The sequence below is a fragment of the Anguilla anguilla genome, chromosome 17 (assembly GCF_013347855.1).
Source record: "Anguilla anguilla isolate fAngAng1 chromosome 17, fAngAng1.pri, whole genome shotgun sequence".
In the NCBI taxonomy this organism is placed as follows: Eukaryota; Metazoa; Chordata; class Actinopteri; order Anguilliformes; family Anguillidae; genus Anguilla; species Anguilla anguilla.
In genome coordinates, this window is record NC_049217.1 from 22316995 (window position 1) to 22336943 (window position 19949).

A 19949-nucleotide genomic window follows, 5' to 3' on the forward strand; every position below is an offset into this window, starting at 1 on the left:
GCAGCCTCAGGTTTTGGGACTGGAGTAAACGTAGACGCCCTCAGATTTTGGGACTGGAGGAAACGTAGACACCCTCAGGTTTTAGGACTGGAGTATATGCAGACACCCTCAGACTTTGGGACTGGCGTAGATGCAGACACCCTCAGGTTTTGGGACGGGCGTAGATGCAGACACCCTCAGGTTTTGGGACTGGAGTAGATGCAGACACCCTCAGACTTTGGGACTGGCGTAGATGCAGACACCCTCAGGTTTTGGGACGGGCGTAGATGCAGACACCCTCAGGTTTTGGGACTGGCGTAGATGCAGACACCCTCAGGTTTTGGGACGGGCGTAGATGCAGACACCCTCAGGTTTTGGGACTGGCGTAGATGCAGACACCCTGGGGTGTTGGTGTCATGGCAGATGTTTGGACGGCAGCACCGCCATGCAGCCCTGGTCAGGACACAGCTGCCTGCGTTCTGAACAAAAGAGTGCTGATGAATTTACAAACGTTAGCCTCCTTTGAAACGGGACGGGCCCAAGGCCTCCGGATGCAGCTGCGGCCGGAGGAAGCGTCTGAAGGGTCTGAGCACTGACTGATGGGAAACTCTCTCTCTCTCTCTCTCTCTCTCTCTCTCTCTCTCTCTCTCTCTCTCTCTCTCTCTCTCTCTCTCTCTCTCTCTCTCTCTCTCTCTCTCTCTCTCTCTCTCTCTCTCTCTCTCTCTCTCTCTCTCTCTCTCTCTCTCTCTCTCTCTCTCTCTCTCTCTCTCTCTCTCTCTCTCTCTCTCTCTCTCCCTCTCTCCCTCTCTCTCTCTCTCTCTCTCTCTCTCTCCCTCTCTCTCTCTCTCTCCCTCTCTCCCTCTCTCCCTCTCTCTCTCTCTCCCTGCGCAGTGCCTGCAGTCTGCAGAGCTGCTGGGCCGCTTCGTCAGTCCCGAGGTCTCCCTCAAGCTGCTGCTGGCGCACGTGGAGAACGCCTCTTCGTCCTCCTCTTCCTCGGCCTCGCTCATGGTGCTGGCGGCCGTGCTCCGGGGGAGCGCCCGCGACGCCCTGCGGCCGCACCTCCCCCGCATCGGGGGCACCCTCGCCCACCCCGACGTGTGGCAGGAGTCCCAGCAGGTGAGAGGGTCGTCCCGTCCGTCTGTGTCCCTAACGGTCACGGTCCACTGATATCTGTGTGGCTGCAATGGCCGTCTGTGTCCCTAACGGTCACGGTCCACTGATATCTGTGTGGCTGCAATGGCCGTCTGTGTCCCTAACGGTCACGGTCCACTGATATCTGTGTGGCTGAAATGGCCGTTTGTGTCCCTAACGGTCACGGTCCACTAATATCTGTGTGGCTGTAATGGCCGTCTGTGTCCCTAACGGTCACGGTCCACTGATATCTGTGTGGCTGAAATGGCCGTTTGTGTCCCTAACGGTCACGGTCCACTAATATCTGTGTGGCTGTAATGGCCGTCCTGTCCACCTGAGTCCCTAACGAGTTTTAGTGATATCTGTGTGCCTGACTTACAGCGGGGAGCCGGGGAAGACGATACCGCACGCGTGTGTGTGTGTGTGTGTGTGTGTGTGTGTGTGTGTGTGTGTGTGTGTGTGTGTGTGTGTGTGTGTGTGTGTGTGTGTGTGTGTGTGTGTGTGTGTGTGTGTGTGTGTGTGTGTGTGTGTGTGTGTGTGTGTGTGTGTGTGTGTGTGTGTGTGTGTGTGCGCTTAACCTCTCCCCTCTGAAGGACAATATTTGCTTTTTTATCTTTGCTTTTTGATATCTTTGAGCCGGATCTCCGACGGTCACATATATCGCTGGATTCTGACGGTCTGTCTTGGATCCGGTGACGCCTGTGTGCTCAGTCACAGTCTCGTCAGCCCTGCCCTCAGTCCTGTGATGTTTGTGCCCCTGATCTCTCCTGGTCACAGTAGATTCATCCTGTGAACGTTGTGCTGCCTGAGATGTCTGTGTGTCAGATTTCTTCTGGTTCATAGTGGACTTTTTTGCAGCCACCTGTTCCTCGGTTGGGTCCAATGACGGGATCATAAGACTGCAGCAGACTAACGTTGGCTTCAGCACTTTCCCTTTTCCACAGCACGCAGAGTCTTGCATTTAGTAAGATTATAGATTATTTCCTCTCCACTCTTTTGAATGGGATACAGCAGTGGAATGAACTGCTGGTCGGGAGTTTGCTGCAGCAGGACCCACATAATCCTCAAAGACGGGGCAGAGTCGGTTTTCCCTATTGCGACTAGTCAACGTTCGCCCATAAAAAAATCTTTCGCTGGCAGCCAGTCAGGACCTCTGGAAACCCCTGCGTTTAAAGCGCTGTTTTTCGTGTAAAGAGGCCGCTGAAAAGCCTGCAGTCAGCGGTCTGCGAATAACATCCCCGTCCCTGCTGTCTCTCTGCAGCGCTGGAAAAACACCGGAGCGGACCGCCGTTTCCTCCGCCGCTCGCCCTAAATACGCCTCCCTTTGATATCGAAATACCGCCGCTCTGGCGCACGGCTATTTTCTGAGCCCCGGGCCGTGAGTCACCCGTGCCTGGGACGACCCCCCCCTCACCCCCACCCCCCAACACCGCCACCCCGCCACCCCGCCCCCCCCCACCCCACCCCGCCCCCCTCACCGGCGGAGCCTGGAAGAATTTCCTCCCCGGGACGGCGATAATAAAAGCCACTAATTTTTCCTGACCCCTGCGTATTTCGTCTGACCCCCCCCCAACCCCCCCACCCCGCCCCAGCCCCCCCATCCCCTCCAGCCGTTTCGAGGAGGTGACCGTTTGGGCTGTTTTTCAGAGCGGTCCCCGGGTGTCTGACACCGTGGCAACGCCCCCCCCCCCCCCCCCCCCCCCCGGCAGAGGTCTGCGGTTTCAAAGACAGATTGAGGGCAAGTGGGCGCCTTGTTCGGGACGGTCCAAGGTGGGGTGGGGTGGGGTGGGGGAAAGAGTGTCGCACGCACAGTCACAGATGGCGCTGGACCTCTGCTCATTTTGGAAAGGCGGGTGCGCATCCCCCCCCCCCCCCCCCCGCCATGTTGAAGCCTGACCTGCTCAGATACTCCTGGGCCTGTGGAAAACAGGAGCAGGGAGAAGGCAAGGAGGCTGTAACTAAGGCCGTAACTAAGGCCGCGAACAGAACCTGGGTCCGGACCGCAGCCTCGAGGAGTCCACAGCTCCGCCCATACCCACCAAACACAGGGGCCAAGAAACAGAGAGTAGAGTAGTCTGCGTCTGTGTGTCTGCCAGCCAGTCCAGTTCTTCATCCCAACCATTCTTAAACCAACCTTTCGCCGTCACTTGACTGCAAGACCTTTTCATAAGCTGATATAATTCTGCAAGTGACGCTGAAAACGCAGAGCAAGCAGGCCGAGGCCAAAAAAAAAAAAACCTAACCGTGGCCCGAAGAGGGAGGGAGGGGGGGAGGGAAAAAAGAGTCTAAAATGCAGATTCGGTCACTTTGCTCTTCGAGTAAGCATTAGCGGGCAGAACCCAGTCCCCGTTTGATCCTCCAAACATAAGAGAGTTTTGTGCTGTGGTACGAGCGGGGTCTGGCCCGGACCGAGAAAAAACACCGCCGAGAAATAAAAGTGAAATAGTCCTCAAAGAGGAGGCGCGGCGGCGACGCCCTGCGGGGACCTGCGGAGCGGTGCAGAGCCGGGGAAGCGTCCCGCGCGTCTGCGTGCTGAACCTCTCCGCTCCGAAGGACAATATTTGCTTTTTTATCTTTTCCCAAATAACCCAGATTTTGGAGGAGGAAGGGGGGAATAATAACAGGCAGGGGAAGATGAGAGCCAGCGCAGATTGGCCCTGACGTCGCAGCGCGGAGGAACCCGGAGGGGCCCGAACGGTCCGTACGGAAGCGCGGTGTTTTTTTTTTTTTTAAAAGAGCGCGGGGGCGGAGTCGAGCGGGCCGGCGTGGGACGCCTCGGGTGAGCCCCGCGCCCATCGGGAGGTTTGGGGGCGGTGCTTAAAGAGAGCCCGTCTCTCAGCGCCCCGCTGTAAGAGCGCTGACCTACAGGAGCCCCCGACCACAGCGGGAAGGGGGAGTGGCTTTCATCTCCCCTCCGCGATGAGTGAGCGCACTGATCCCCTCGCGACTACCCCGCTCCCCCCGGGGGAGGAGGGGGGGGGGGGGTTCCCTCGACGTGGCGACCCCAGCGGACGCGGCGGGGTTTACCTGCCGTTGCGGGGAGCGGGTGCTTTGGGGGCGGCCCTGTAAGCCCCAGGTGCAGAGCCGGGCTCCAGGTGTGCGTGCGCGGTTATTAGAGTGCGTAACTGTTTCCACCCCCCCCCCCTCCCGTCCCTCCCCAGCAGTGGCCAGAGAAAGTGCTCAGAGTCCCTGCTGAAAAGGGCTGCTGTAATGGAGGGTTCCCGTCACTGGCTCTGACACTGTGGGGCTAAAGGCTCAGTGTGTGCGTGTGTGTGTGTGTGTGTCTGTGTGTGTGTGTGTGTGTATGCGCGTGTGCACATGTGCACGTGCCCAGTTTATCTAAACCTGTTCATTAGGAAGTGAAAACAAATGTGAATGTTGAAATTTCTTTGTCGAAATTGAAAATAATTCCGTCTGAACTTGCAGAATTGACCGTGAGCAACACTATTCTGTGCGCACATTTGATTTAGCTCTTCGTCGTTGTTTTCTGGTTCAAGTAAATATAGTCGGCCATCAAAGTGAAGAGGCTCGACAGCATCCTCGTGGTAGTCTGATGACTCATGTCATTCCATCCATCCTGGCACTGAAACGTCTCCTAAGATAAAGATCACGGTGTGAAGCCGTCAAAACACGCCCCAAGCAGCTGAGAAAAGATTCAGCCACATTAAATCAGACCTCCTTCACTGTGTGGCTACGGCAACAGCATAACAATAATCCTGTTAGTAACAATACTTTCATTTTTATCGTTATAATTATCTGAATGTATTGGTAACCTATGGAGCAAATAAACAATCTTATGTTGTCTTTGTTAGCTGTTGCTTTAAAAAAAAAAAAAAGAAATGTAAAAATCGGTTATTGGGAATCGGCTGATTAAAAACTCGGAAACCGGAATTGTCCATAAAAATCCATGATCAGTGCACACCTAACCTGCACACTAAATCTACTGTGTGTGTGTGTGTGTGTGTGTGTGTGCGTGCGTGTGTGTGCGTGCGTGTGTGTGTGTGAGAGACAGTGAGAGTGTGTGTGCGTGTGTGTGTGTGTGTGCGTGTGTGTGCGTGAGAGAGAGACAGTGAGAGTGTGTGTGTGTGTGTGTGTGTGAGAGAGAGAGACAGTGAGAGTGTGTGTTGTCTATGTACACGCGTGTTGGAGAGGACATCTGTAACTGCACGTGCACGTGTATGCGCGTGTGCATACCTGTGTGTGTGGGTCACCTCCACTCTCCTGACCTGTGTTTAGTATGAACCCTGTTTTCACACTCACCTGAGTCTTCTGTCCCTCCCTCTCTCCCACTGTGTGACTCCTCACAGAGGGTTTTTCTCCTCCTAATGCAGGCTTTTCTCCCGTTTGGTATAACAACCCCCCCCCCCCACCCCTACACATGCCTGTCCCCCCCGCCCCTGCCCCCCAAGGCCAGCCCGAACACCTGGAGGCCGTCTCTCCCTCCCGCCCCTCCTAATGACAGGACAGAGGAACACAGGAAACTGGGGCCGTGATCCCAGAGATTAGATGGAAATTGGCCTCACAGACCTCTGCTTCAACATGACAGCACCAGAGAGAGAAAGAGAGAGGGAGAGAGGGAGAGCATGGAGATGAAAGGAAAACCTTGTGGGTTTTTACCTGTTGTGGGGTCAGTTGTCCCAGATCAATCGCGGCCCCAGGGTGAGATGGGGGGGAGGGGCTGTGTGAGGGAGGGAGAGAACACACACTGATTGGAGGAAATGGCTCTGAAGAGTCACTGATTCATTCACTACCTCAGTCTATTACTGACTGATTCACTCACTTAATTCACTCAGTCTCACCAAATCACCAATTTTCTCTCTCACTCTCTCTCTCCCTCTCTTTCTCTTCCTCCCCAAAGCTTATTACAGTGCTTTATGTTGATCCGTTGTCCTTCTGCTCTTTACTCTCTGTTGAATGTTTTGTGGTGTGAATGCTCTCTCTCTCTCTCTCTCTCTCTCTCAGGTGGCGTACCTGGAGCCGGTGCTGGGCTGCGTTCGGGCCCTACTGAGCGTGTGCGAGGGAGACTGTGAGGTCATCAGCCTCCAGCTGCTGCAGGTCCTGCTGACGGTGCGGAGCCTGACCACCGAGCCCGAGCTCTGGAGCAAGGCGAGTGTGACCACACTGAGCACGCTCAGAACTGCCAACGGGCCTCCGGGCCTAAAGGTGTACATGCGCACACACACACTCACACACACACACACACAACCCTATGTGCACACACACACACACACACACACACAAACACACACACAACCCTATGTGCATGCGCACACACACACACACACACACACACAACCCTATGTGCATGCACACACACACACACACACACACTCACACAACCCTATGTGCATGCACACACACACACACACACACACACAACCCTATGTGCATGCACACACACACACACACACACTCACACAACCCTATGTGCATGCACACACACACACACACACACACACAACCCTATATGCATACACACACACACACACAAACCTATATGCATACACACACACACACACAACCCTATATGCATACACACACACACACACACACACACACACACAACCCTATGTGCATGCACACACACACACACACAACCCTATATGCATACACACACACACACACACACACACACACACACAACCCTATGTGCATACACACACACACACACATACACGTGCCTGTGTGCGCTCACACACTAAAAATACCCAAATAAAGCACACTTGCATCTCCTTTAAAAACCAGAAAAGGACTGACCTTTCAGTTTCAGTCTTAAATAGGCCTTAAAATATATAGGTGGATGGTAATATGTAGCTATAGATAACTAGTGAAAGACAGATAGGAAACAGATAGCTGAATCTGTCATTTTGGTTAAATTGACATCACACATGCTAAACCATACATTAGCATTTGTTTATAAGGTGGATGACACACACCTGAACTAAGATAAACAGCTTCTGAGCACCCCATGACCTGAGAGTGGATTTGTAGCATTTTTTCCAGGTGCGGTTCAGTGCTGGGTTTCCTCAGTGCCCGGGGGACAGCGGGCAGTGAGAGATGATTCAGTACCGCCATGCCCCGGCGGCACACGGCGGCGTTTCCATTAAGCCGCTAGCGTTTCCTGCCAGACCCGCGCGGCACGCAGTCAGACGGGCCTGGAGAAACAGCAGAGACAGCGCTGGAGGCACGGCCAGCCCCGCTGGAAAACCGAGGGACTGGGTTTCTCTTCTCCATCCAGTCGCAGGCCGTTACCGCTACGAACAGCAGCTGCAGTTTACTAACAAACGCCACCGCACCGCTACAAGCGACAACTACCGCTACAAACGAAAACTGCCACTATAAACGACAGCTACTGCTGTAAAGAACAGCTTATGCTACAAACGGCTTTCGCAGTAAACAACGGCTACCGCTACGAACAACGGCTACCGCTACGAACAACGGCTACCGCTACGAACAACGGCTACCGCTAATCACGGTTAGAAACAGTGCCAGTGTCTGCTTCCATTAGGCACTTCACAGTGGTTTTACTTGGCGGGACCACTGCCCTTGCGATGGCGATGTTTGGTTTTGAAATCATTGCCAGACCCCGGGGTTGATGACAAAACAGATGGGAGGTTCACAGGGTCCAAGCGAAAGGGGGTCAAAGTCACATTTTTGAACACATTGCCGAATGACGTCGTCCCGAGTCCCGACCAATCGCATCTCCCCGTGCGCGTGTCTCCTCTCCACCTCCTTTTGGGTGAACGCGTGGCCGTTCCCCATCCCTCTTTTTCCACTCCTCCCGTTCTTTATTATAACTCTGAGCGCGCTCTGTTCAGGCGGGGGAGATATCTGAGGAATGTAACATTCGCTTCAGTTCAAAGGGGGATGTCAAAGAGTGCGATGATTATCCACTTAGTCAGAGGGTGCCAAAATTGCACCTTTTGCAGCGGGACGTCAGACCAAACGGCTGGTGAAAAGTGGGAGGGTGGGGAGGTGGGGGGGGGGTGTGGCGCAGCAGGTGTTTCGTGCCCCTCGTGCTGCCGGCTCGGCGGCATCCCGCCACGGCGGCCATTACGTGCCGGAGAGGCGGGGCCGGCGATGATGACTCATCGCGCAGTCATCTGGCTCTGAAGGAGAGGAGGAGGAAAAGCAGCCCTGCTCAGCACAAACAGTGACATCACCTGAATCTAAACAGTGGCTATTACCCGCTCCACGGAGGAGGAGGAGGAGGAGGGGGGAGGACGGGAAAGAACAGGCCTGCATCCTGGTATTTGGCTGCTGCGGTCTCAGTGCCCCGGTCGTCACTGTCCAGTCAGGGTTCAGTGGAGCAGGAGGGCGCATTTCTGGATTTGGGGTTGCTTCTCCATAAATTCCCTGGAAGAGTCTGTTTTGCACAGCTGGGTCCAGCTGGTGTCAGTCTCTGTTGAGAGTCCGCTTTGAGTCCACATCAGTGCAGTATTGCTGTCACTGTGTATTTCTGTGGACGGTTGGTTGTGTGTGCAGTACAATACTGCTTCTCTTTTTGCTCTCAACTTCAGTGCAAATTTGACTGAACTTTATTCATGACATACATGCTGTCTTACCTCCAGGACATTTCAATAATAATAATAATAATAATAAGTACTGATTATTGACTGACGTACTCACTCTCAGGTGGAGGAGACGACGAGGGCGCTGTGCTCAGTGCTGGGGCTGGATGGGGAGGCGGAGCTATACCGCCAGCACATGCCTCAGCTGATTGGTTGGCTGTCCCAAACCCAGCGCGCCTGGACCAACTACTCCATCCAGAGACTGCAGCTGGAAGTGCTCGTCATGCAGTCAGGTACGGGATGTGGGAGGAGGGGGGATGTGAACATCTCTAATTTTGGACAACACAAGGCTTCTCATTTATCAGTAACCTGAGGGGCAGTCTTCCTAAATCAGCAGAATGTTGACTTAAATATGCTCGTTATCTGACCAGCGTCTGTATTTAAACAGTGCTGCTCGTTTAAGGGGGGGTGGGGTATTACGCTAATTGCAAAGAGTTATGAACCAAATTGTGAAATTTGTATTCCCAAATGCCTCCTCCCCACCAGGTCCCCCCTCCATGACCACTCCAGCCCTTAAAATAAAGTCAATAAAAAGAACAGCACACTGACAAAAAAGGCGGGAATTAGACCATATTGAGGTGAACCTGGCCCTCAGTCTCCCCCCTTAACCCCCCAGGCTGTGGTGTTGAAGGGGGTCTGTGGAGCTGTTTGGGGAGGGGGGTGGGGGGTCTTAAATGCTGACTTTGGTGCCGAGACGTCACTTAACTTCTCAGAATCACAGTAATCCTCTCCCATCCGCACCTCCGCACCTCCGCACCCCGCTCATCCCCCCCGAGCTTCTCCGCCCCCCTCTCTTCCTGCGGCTAATTGAATGGAAGGCATTAAGGAGCCCAAGTATGTCCCCTTAAGCCCCGAGCCTGGGGCTGGCCCGGCCCGCTGTGAAGCCCACCGATAGCGCCCGGGGCGGGGCGGGGGGGGGGGGGTCAATCTTCAAACGCGGCCGGAGAGGCGCAGCCGGCCCAAAGCGGCCTGGTCTTGACCTCCTCTGCACCCAGGGCACTTTAGAGCCTTTCTTTCTTTCATTCCTGCCTTTCTTTCTTCCTTTCTTTAAGTGAAGTCCCGGGTTTAACCCCTCGCCACCGTGGTCGGTGAGGCAGCGCGGCATGCTGGGAGTTTTTTTTTTTTTTTTTCTTTTCTCGGTGTCTGGTCTGAGAGGAGCGTGAGAGCGTCTGTCTGGAGCGCTGACCTCCCTTTCGCACTCACCCTCTCTCTCTCTCTCCTCCTCGCCCTTATCTCCTCCCTCGTTCAGGCCGGGCCCTGCTCTCTGGGTCTGCACGTCTGGGAATCCTTCTGGCACCTTCTGTTCCTGTGGAAAATAAAACACACACATTCTCATTTTCTCTCACGCGCACACACACACATGCCTAGTAATCGGCAGTATGTCTGCATTTCCTGGAGACTTGCATTCTGGCATCTCTTCTTTGTGTGTGTGTGCTTAAGGCTCTGTTTGTGTATGTGCATATGAGTGCATGTCTGTGTATGTCCATGCATCTGTGTGTCTGTGTGTGTGTGTATACGTGTGTGTGTGTGTGTGTGTTTGTGTGTGTGTGTATACGTGTGTGTGTGTTTGTGTGTGTGTGCTTAAGGCTCTGTTTGTGTATGTGCATATGAGTGCATGTCTGTGTATGTCCATGCATCTGTGTGTCTGTGTGTGTGTGTATACGTGTGTGTGTGTGTGTGTGTGTGTATACGTGTGTGTGTGTTTGTGTGTGTGTGCTTAAGGCTCTGTTTGTGTATGTGCATATGAGTGCATGTCTGTGTATGTCCATGCATCTGTGTGTCTGTGTGTGTGTGCATGTGTGTTTGAGTGTGTGTGTGTTTGAGTGTGTGTGTGCATGTGTGTGTGTTTGAGTGTGTGTGTGTGTGTGTGCGTGTGTGTTTGAGTGTGTGTGTGCGTGTGCGTGTGTTTGAGTGTGTGTGTGTGTGTGTGTGTGTGTGTTTAGATCAGCACATTCCTGCTTGATGATGCTGGTCCTCTGCTGCTCCTTCTCCCTGACGGTGTGCAGACCTCAGCATCTGAGGATTTCCTCTCTGTCCTCCTCTGATCTTCCCATAATTCCCTCCTGTGACTTCCAGTAATGGTAGCTACAGTAATGGCTACTGTGTGAATCACAGGGCCCCCTCCTCTCAGTTTCATGGCTTCCAGGTTGATCATCCTGGTGATCCACTGCTTCCCATTGTATTTCTGACGTGCAGCGGTTATATTGGTATTTCACTGACCCTGGAAAGTCCTTCCTCCAAATGTAATAAAATGAATTATGCACGCATGGAAAAGTTGTATGTGGTCTGTATTAGGACCTATGGAATCCTTCAATAATGTTGTACATGTATGGACAGCTTTATCGGGTTTGGTTTGTAGTTTAGTTGGGACCTGTGGAATCCTTCAGGAACAAATGTGATGCATGAACAGCCTGTTCTCATTCCATCGTGTATGTGTGTGTGTGTGTGTGTGTGTGTGTGTGTGCATGTTTGGTGCGCGTGTGTTTGGTGCATGTGTATGTATGTGCATGGTGTGGTGTGTGTGTGCGCGTGGTGTGGTGTGTCTGGGTGTGTTTGGTGCGCGTGTGCGTGGTGTGTGTGTGTGCGTGGTGTGTGTGTGCGCGTGGTGTGGTGTGTCTGGGTGTGTTTGGTGCGCGTGTGCGTGGTGTGTGTGTGTGCGTGGTGTGTGTGTGTGTGTGCGCGTGGTGTGGTGTGTCTGGGTGTGTTTGGTGCGCGTATGCGTGGTGTGTGTGTGTGTGTGTACCTTTCAGGGCCAGTTATAGGAGAGTTCCTCCCGCTGCTCATGCCCCTGCTGCAGGACTCTGTGCAGCCCAGTCGAGACCCTGAGATGAGACTGCAGCTCTTCACCCTGCTGTCCAAACTGCTGCTGGACGCCCCCAACACCCTGGACTCGCAAGGGTAGGAGCGCACGCGTACGCACGCACAACCACATACACACACACACACACACTGTGCGCACACACAACCACACTGTACGCACACACAACCACATACACACACGCACGCACGCACAACCACACACACTGTGCGCACACACCCACATACACGCTCACACACTCTCATACTCACCCACCCACCCGCTTGGCAGCAGCTGGATTTGTGTTCTGGCTGATATTGCTTTCCGCATGCTCGTTAGGGAAGGGTGTGATCTTGGCCTAATTTCTTGCGTTTATTTTCCTGTCTCTGAGAACGGCTGGGGCAGCTGTACATCTCTTTAGCTTTGGACTCCATTATTAACGTGATTAATAGTTTTCCCAGTGCCCCCCCCCCCCCATTTGCCAAAAATAAGCACAAAGCTGCCTTGCAGGAGACTCCCTGGACGTGTGGTTTTCCCCCTGCTCAACCCTGAGCGCTGGAGGGGGGGGGGGGGGGGGGGGGGGGGGTATGGGGTCAATCCCGCACGCGCTTCCTGGGCAAAACCAGTGGGCAATATCGCCTCTCACTCCCGGAGAACAGAACATACAGCACAACCGGGGGAGACCATTAGCACAGTCCATAGGGGGTGCCCCATGCTTAACCCATGTACAAATGCCACCGCCCATCCCCTCCCAACACACATGCTCCCCCCACCGTGGCTGGGGGTTTGGACTCTGCTGTGGTGCTCTCTGCACTTTGCTCCCTGGCTCTCTGTCTGTAGTCCTCTGCTTTCCGCTTCTTAATACAAAGTGAACAGATACGTAAAGCCTGCAGACTGTCCCATGTCCTTTAGGAAATAAAATACAAGCCAGCACACGACAGCGAGGGGGGAGAGGCAGAACTAGAGAGGGAGGGAGAGGAAGAGAGAGATGGCGGGGGGGGGGGGGGGGTTTGGCGAGTGTGTGGCACGTTCTGGATTCAGGGGTTTTGATCCAACTTGATCAGAGTTGGATTGTGCCCTCTTTCCAAATGAATCATGGTTTGTTGGGATTTACCATCATGGTTGGGCCGGGGGGGGGTGGGGGGTGGGGAGCTAAGGAATCCATCATCAGCATGTTAGTTATGCTGTAAGGCCCGACCGCAGCACACACCCCCCCCCCCCCCCTCCAGAATGGAGCAGAATGATGTCATCCGACCGCAGCAGATGAGAGGAGGGCGGGTGGGGAGGACTCCTAGCCACCGGATTCCTGTGCCGCTCTCTCATCTGCCTCGTCTCAGCTGCGTGCGGTTGGTTTGGGGTGGGGGGTGGGGGTGTGGGGAGGGGTTCCCTGGGTTAAGCCCCAGGGGTGTGAGGGTGGGGGTGTGGGGTTCCCGGGGTTAAGCCCGAGGGGGTGTGAGGGGTGTGAGGGTGGGGGTGTGGGGTTCCCGGGGTTAAGCCCGAGGGGCGTGTTCTGCGGTTTCTGCGGTCAGTGCCGGGTCGGACTGCTCATCGCCCGACCGCCCCGTGGGGCTGACTGGGCCTTGCTGGAGTTCTCCAGCCTCCTCTGACCCTTTTACACAACCGCAAGTTTAACTCCCGGGGCCGTGATTCATCCGCAAGTTTAAACTCCCGGGCCGTGATTCACCCTCAAGTTTAAACTCCCAGAGCCGCGATTCATCCTCAAGTTTAACACCCGGGCCGTGATTCATCCTCAAGTTTAAACACCCGGGCCGTGATTCATCCTCAAGTTTAAATACCCGGGCCGCGATTCATCCTCAAGTTTAAATACCCGGGCCGCGATTCATCCTCAAGTTTAAATACCCGGGCCGCGATTCATCCTCAAGTTTAAACACCCGGGCCGCGATTCATCCACAAGTTTAAACACCCGGGGCCACGATTCATCCTCAAGTTTAAACACCCGGGCCGCGATTCATCCACAAGTTTAAACTCCCGGGCCGCGATTCACCCTCAAGTTTAAACTCCCAGAGCCGCGATTCATCCACAAGTTTAAACACCCGGGGCCACGATTCATCCTCAAGTTTAAACTCCCGGGGCCACGATTCATCCTCAGTCAATTAAGCAGTTTGAGGAAGCAATTTCCATAAATTTTTCATTTGACGGGCAGCACTTAGTAGTGAGAACTATGATATTGGAGCTAGAGACCGTGCCCACAGACTATCCTTATATAAGCGATTGAATATGGGACTGAACTGGGATCGGAACTCCGAGGTTGCAGGTTCAAATCCCAAGTTGGGTACTGCTGCTGTACCCCTGAGCAAACGTACTCAACCTCAATTGCTCAGTGTGTATAGAGAAGTTGTGTAAGTGGAAAGTATGTAAAAATGTAAGCGTCTGTTAGTTGGTCTGGATAAGGAAGTCTTCAACACAAGGCTGGTTGGCTATATTGTACAGAATAGCAGCATGTCTTGCACAGTCCCTTGTCAGAGTGATATCACTACCGTGTGTGAATAGCCAATAAGCTGCAACATTGGAATGGCTTTTGGATAATGGGGGCATTTTAGGGGTCGGTTTAATGGAAAGTGTTTGGGAACCCCTGCCATAAATCTGCGAGCTTTAAACTTGGAGCACAAGTTCTGCTTTAATTCGCACGTCTCGTCTAAGCAGATAACCCACCGGGCCCCGCCCCGCCCCGCCCTGCCCCGCCCTGCCCCGCCCCTGCCCCGCCCCTGCCGAGAATCGCAAAGTTTAGAAGCAGCCGTCATGTGACAACGGAGGTTCCCAAAACCCAGGGGGGAACTGTCAGGAGACAAAGGGCACACTGCAGCCCAAAAAAACACTTCACTGTATCCTAGGCGATGATGATTGATGGTGATGGCGATGATGATGATGAGGATGATGATGATGATGGCAAAGTCGTAATTCTGCACTCCGGAGCCTGAATGATGTGCTGTAATAACACCTCTGGAGAACGAGCAGAAGAAGAAGAAGGTGTTTGTTCTTAAACGCGGCTCGTCTGTTTCATGTGGTGCTTTTAAGGGACTAGATGAAAGGTAAATAGGAGAGGATCCCTCCATCGTGCCAGATGGGGAGAGAAAGTGGGCGCAGATGAATGAGGGGGGGCGAGAGGTGCTGGCTCAGATCAGGCAGCGCCTGGGTGGTGCGACAGCTCTGTAATTGCACAATGAGCTGTCGGACAAGCGGAGCGCTTGGAAGTGGCGATAAGGTGATACCTGAACTGCCAGGTCTCTGCTCTCATCTTCCCCAGAGCGCTGGGGCGAGGGGCTAAGGGATGAGCACAGGAGTGCGTGCGTGTGTGTGTGTGTGTGTGTAAATGAGTATGTATGTGCTTGTAGGTGTGTTTGTGTGTAGATGTGTGTGCGCGTGCGCTGTATATTTGTGGGTTTGCATTTGTATGTGTGTTTGTGTAGCGGTGTGTGTATGTGTGTGTGTTTCTGTGCATCTCGTGTGAGGAGTGCCTTAAGGTGATGGAAATAGACTTTTCCAGGTCTGACAGTATTTATGTCATTCTGGGCCATTTAAATCAGCATAACAGAGAACAAGAATTGAGGCTTTTTTCCACAGGCTGTATACAGGATTAATGGGGGACAAGCGCCCCCTAGTGGCATAAGCATATCTGCATATTACAGTGCACGTGGAGAAATTTAATGCTCTTACTGTCTGGCCAAATAGTAAAGTAGGGAAGAAAAGAAAAAAAAACTTTCAAGTGAGTGTGTGAATTTCATTCACAGAGCAGATTCTCTTTCCATCATTTTTTTTCATCATCATCACTGCTTTTGATATTACTATATTGTGTGCGTGTGTGTGTGTATGAATGGATGAAAGGCTGGAGGACAGAGTGAAGGGAACTGAAGGACACCCAGATGTTCCTCCTCCCTCCTCTCCCTCCCTCCCTCCCTCTCTCAGTACCTATAGCGTTACATGATTAGCTTTTCCCCAAGCCGGGACTAGTTGAGGGGACCCTGAGCTCTCAGATGAGGTTTTGGGGCTGGATACTGTGTCTGTCCTACAACGCCTTGCCGTCAGGAATTAAAGGCGCGAGCGTTTGAAGTATGATCCCCTGAGACCCATCGTGTGTTAATTCCGTTCTGATCCCCTTGTGCCGAGAGCATGTCGAATTACAAACGAAACGCACGTCCTTGTTCAGACACGTCTTTGAGAAAACCGTGTGCACCTTACGCCGGTAAGTGAACAGGAAGTGTCCCGTGTCCCTGTCCTGTCCTCACGCAGGAAGTTCAGCGATCACCTGGAGGCGTTTCTGAAGGAGCTGCTGCTGCCTAACCTGGAGTGGCACGCGGGCCGCACCGCCGCCGCCATCCGCACCGCCGCCCTCACCTGCCTGTTCGCCCTCCTGCAGGGCGGCGCCATCGCTCCTCCACAGGTAACACACAGACGTGCAAGCACGCATACACACATACAGAGACATGCACACACACACACCTGCACGCGCACACAGAGACATACACACACACGCACCTGCACACAGAGACATACACACGCACACACAGACACACACACACATGCACCCGCACACAGAGACATACACACACACAGACACACACACACATGCACCCGCACACAGAGACATACACACACACACAGACACACACACACAGAGACATACACACACACAGACACACACACACATGCACCCGCACACAGAGACATACACACATGCACCCGCACACAGAGACATACACATGCACACACACACACACAGACATACACACACACGCACTCACACTCATCCATCCTGACACACATACACAAACTTTCACACATGCTCACACATACATAAGTTCACTCTCCCAAGCACACACACACTCCTCCTCACACTCTAATCTAAAACACATGGAGTTGGATGGGCATGGTTCTGTCACAAACACGCACGCAGACACACTCACGCACACAAGCTGAGCAGCAGCACGTGTTGCACACAGAGCAAACACCTGCATGTGAGTCAGTGGACTGACTGCGGGGTCATCTGCCCATCTGGAGACTTCATTTCTAGTGTCTGTCCTCCCCTTTCCAAAACAAGCTTTATGGATTTAACTCTGAGACCATTCCACTTCAGCAGCTCCTGTACTGTACGTCCCTGTCCTATCTCTCCCCCCATCTCTCTCCCCCTCCCTCCCTCCATCCCTCCATCCCTCCCTCCCTCTGTTAGCTCTCGTGGGGCAGCAGGTGTGTGGGGGTGGAGGGGCGATTGGGGGTGCTGGGACAGTTCCGCTTCTGTTCTGCGTTGTCATTGTGGGCCACAGCCATCGCTTAACCAGGCCCTGACCCTGCCCCTGACCTCCACCTGCAGTCACATGACCTCCACCCCCAGTTACGACCTCCACTGCAGTCACATGACCTCCACCCCCAGTTACGACTGTATTGTCACATCACTTCCTACCTCCACCTTTGTGATGACTGTACCCCCATGTCACCTCCACCTGAACAGGTGCATCAGCTCCCTCTCAACAAAGCATACTTTTGTTTAGTTTTTGTTACCAAAAAGAAAGACAGACAATTTCTTGAAGCTTTTGAATATTCAGTTAGTACTGTGTGCTGTGGTCTCAGACTTTCTCACACACACTTCTGTCCACGTGAGCTGCAGACTCTTGTTTTATCCATTGGTAAGTGAACTGAGGCCACTGTCCCTGATCTTGTGTTTTTATAAAACCCTTGTGTGATATAATCGACTTTCCAGTGTCACGGCTCCTGTCTTGTTCTCTCATTGTCTTGTGGATGGTTGAATGTCTGTGGGTTTTCTGTGTTTATGGATCATTGTGTGTGCGTGCGTGTGTGTGTATGTATGTACATACGTGTATATATGTGTGTGTGTGTATGTACATGTGTGTGTGTCTAAGTATGTGTATACGTGTGTGTGTGTGTGTGTAAGTACGTGTGTGTGTGTGTGTGTATGCGTGTAAGTACGTGTGTGTGTGTGTGCGTGCGTGCGTGCGTGTGTATGTATGTACATACGTGTATATATGTGTGTGTGTGTATGTACATGTGTGTGTGTCTAAGTATGTGTATACGTGTGTGTGTGTGTGTGTGTAAGTACGTGTGTGTGTGTGTGTGTATGCGTGTAAGTACGTGTGTGTGTGTGTGCGTGCGTGCGTGCGTGTGTATGTATGTACATACGTGTATATATGTGTGTGTGTGTATGTACATGTGTGTGTGTCTAAGTATGTGTATACGTGTGTGTGTGTGTGTGTAAGTACGTGTGTGTGTGTGTGTGTGTATGCGTGTAAGTACGTGTGTGTGTGTGTGCGTGCGTGCGTGTGTGTGTATGTATGTGTGTGTGTGTGTGTGTGTGTGCGTATGTGTGTGTGTGTGTGTGTATGTATGTGTGTGTGTGTGTGTATGTATGTGTGTTCGTGTGTGTGCGTATGTGTGTGTGTTTGTGCATGTATGTGTGTGTTGTGTGTGTGTGCGTGTATGTATGTGTATGTGTGTGTGTGTGTGTGCGCGCGTGTGTGTGTGTGCGTGTATGTATGTGTATAAGTGTGTATGTGTGTAAGTACGTGTGTGTGTCTGTGTGTGTAAGTATGTGTATAAGTGTGTGTGTGTGTAAGCACGTGTGTGTGCGTACGTGTCAGACTCACCCTCTCTCCCTCCTGTTCTCCAGCTGCTGGGCGTGCAGGCTGAGTTAACCCCTCGGGTGCTGGCAGGTCTGGATGAGGACTCCCAGACGTCCCGGCTGCTGGCCTGCCGCTCGCTGCTCTGCCTGCTGCGGCTCATCGGCCCCGAGCTGCACCCCGACTGCCTCAACACCATCTACCCCGGTACCCCAAACGCTGCTGCGCCCCACACACAGCACTCACACACTGCAGTCTCTACACCACACACTGCACTCTGTACACCTCACACACTGCGCCCACACTGCACTCTATACGCCTCACACACTGCAGTCTATACACCACACACTGCACTCTGTACACCTCACACACTGCACTCTATACACCCCACACGCTGCACTCTGTACACCTCACACACTGCGCCCACACTGCACTCTATACGCCTCACACACTGCGCCCCACACACTGTACTCCATACACCACACCCCACACACTGCACTCTATACACACCACACTGCACGTGCATGTGCGTGTATATATTTGTGTGTGTGTGCATGTGTGTATATATTTGTGTATGTATATATGTGTGTACGTGTGTGTATATATCTGTATATATATGTGTGTGTGTGTGTGTGTACGTGTGTATGTATATATTTATGTATATATGTGTGTGTGTGTATATATCTGTATATGTGTGTGTGTACGTGTGTATGTATATATTTATGTATATATGTGTGTGTGTGTGTGTATGTATATATCTGTATATGTGTGAGTGTACGTGTGTATGTATATATTTATGTATATATGTGTGTGTGTGTGTATGTGTGTGTGTGTGTATATATCTGTATATATATATATGTGTGTGTGTACGTGTGTATGTATATATTTATGTATATGTGTGTGTGTGTGTGTATATATCTGTATATATATATATGTGTGTGTGTATGTATATATTTATGTATATGTGTGTGTGTGTGTATATCTGTATATATATATATATTTGTGTGTATGTATATATTTATGTATACATGCGTGTGCACACAGAGCTGCTGAAGCGTGTAGATGACAGCTCTCAGGAGGTGCGCTCTGTGGCTGTCAGTGCTCTGGGCTGCTGGCTCTCCAGTCTGGGGGAGAGCTACGACCGGCAGACCTGCCGCCCACACCTGCACTTCCTGTTCCAGCAGCTCCTGCTGCACATGGACGACCCCGAGAGGAGCGTGCAGGACCACGTGCTGGGTGAGCCCGACGCACGGACACACGGACGCACGGACGGACAGACACACAGACACACAGACACACGGATGCACAGACACACGGACACACAGACAGATGGACAAACGGACATGCAGACAGATGGACGCACAGACACACAGACGCACAGACAGACGGACGCACAGACACACGGACACACAGACACACAGACACACGGACACACGGACACACGGACACACGGACGCACAGACACACGGACGCACAGACACACGGACGCACAGACACACGGACACACAGACACACAGACACACAGACCGCTGATGAGACAGATTACAGCACTGAGGTCATGTTATTGTAGGAAGACGATGTTGATGACGATGGTGATAACAGTGACATCACAGGGGGAGTGTGTTATAAGCGGGAGGGAGACGGGGCCGACCCGTGACCCCTGCCCTGAGAGCGACAGGGCGCTGTGTGTTTTTCGGGAGCCCCCTGCGTTACTTGAACGGCAGGCGTCCTGCCCTCACCCGTCCATCATAAGGGGGCGGCAACGGGGCTGTGGCGCGGGCGCTCTGAGCGGCTCCCACGCCACTGAGCTCTGAGGAGCGTCTGCTCGGTCAGTGCCCCGCCCCGCCCAGCCCCGCCCGTATTGGCCCCGCCCCAGGCGGCTGC

At 52.9% G+C, this 19949-nt stretch overlaps 1 protein-coding gene across 1 annotated transcript in view; it reads left to right on the forward strand.

The window, feature by feature from the left end:
• LOC118217017 (dynein assembly factor 5, axonemal) overlaps window positions 1-19949 on the forward strand; it is a 31717-nt gene that overhangs the window by 8055 nt on the left and 3713 nt on the right. Inside the window, exons 7-13 of the mRNA XM_035398747.1 lie at window positions 871-1095; window positions 6073-6216; window positions 8746-8914; window positions 11432-11579; window positions 15727-15877; window positions 18116-18272; window positions 19110-19301. Of these exons, the coding sequence (XP_035254638.1) occupies window positions 871-1095; window positions 6073-6216; window positions 8746-8914; window positions 11432-11579; window positions 15727-15877; window positions 18116-18272; window positions 19110-19301 (1186 nt within the window). The remainder of the gene's footprint in view (window positions 1-870; window positions 1096-6072; window positions 6217-8745; window positions 8915-11431; window positions 11580-15726; window positions 15878-18115; window positions 18273-19109; window positions 19302-19949) is intronic.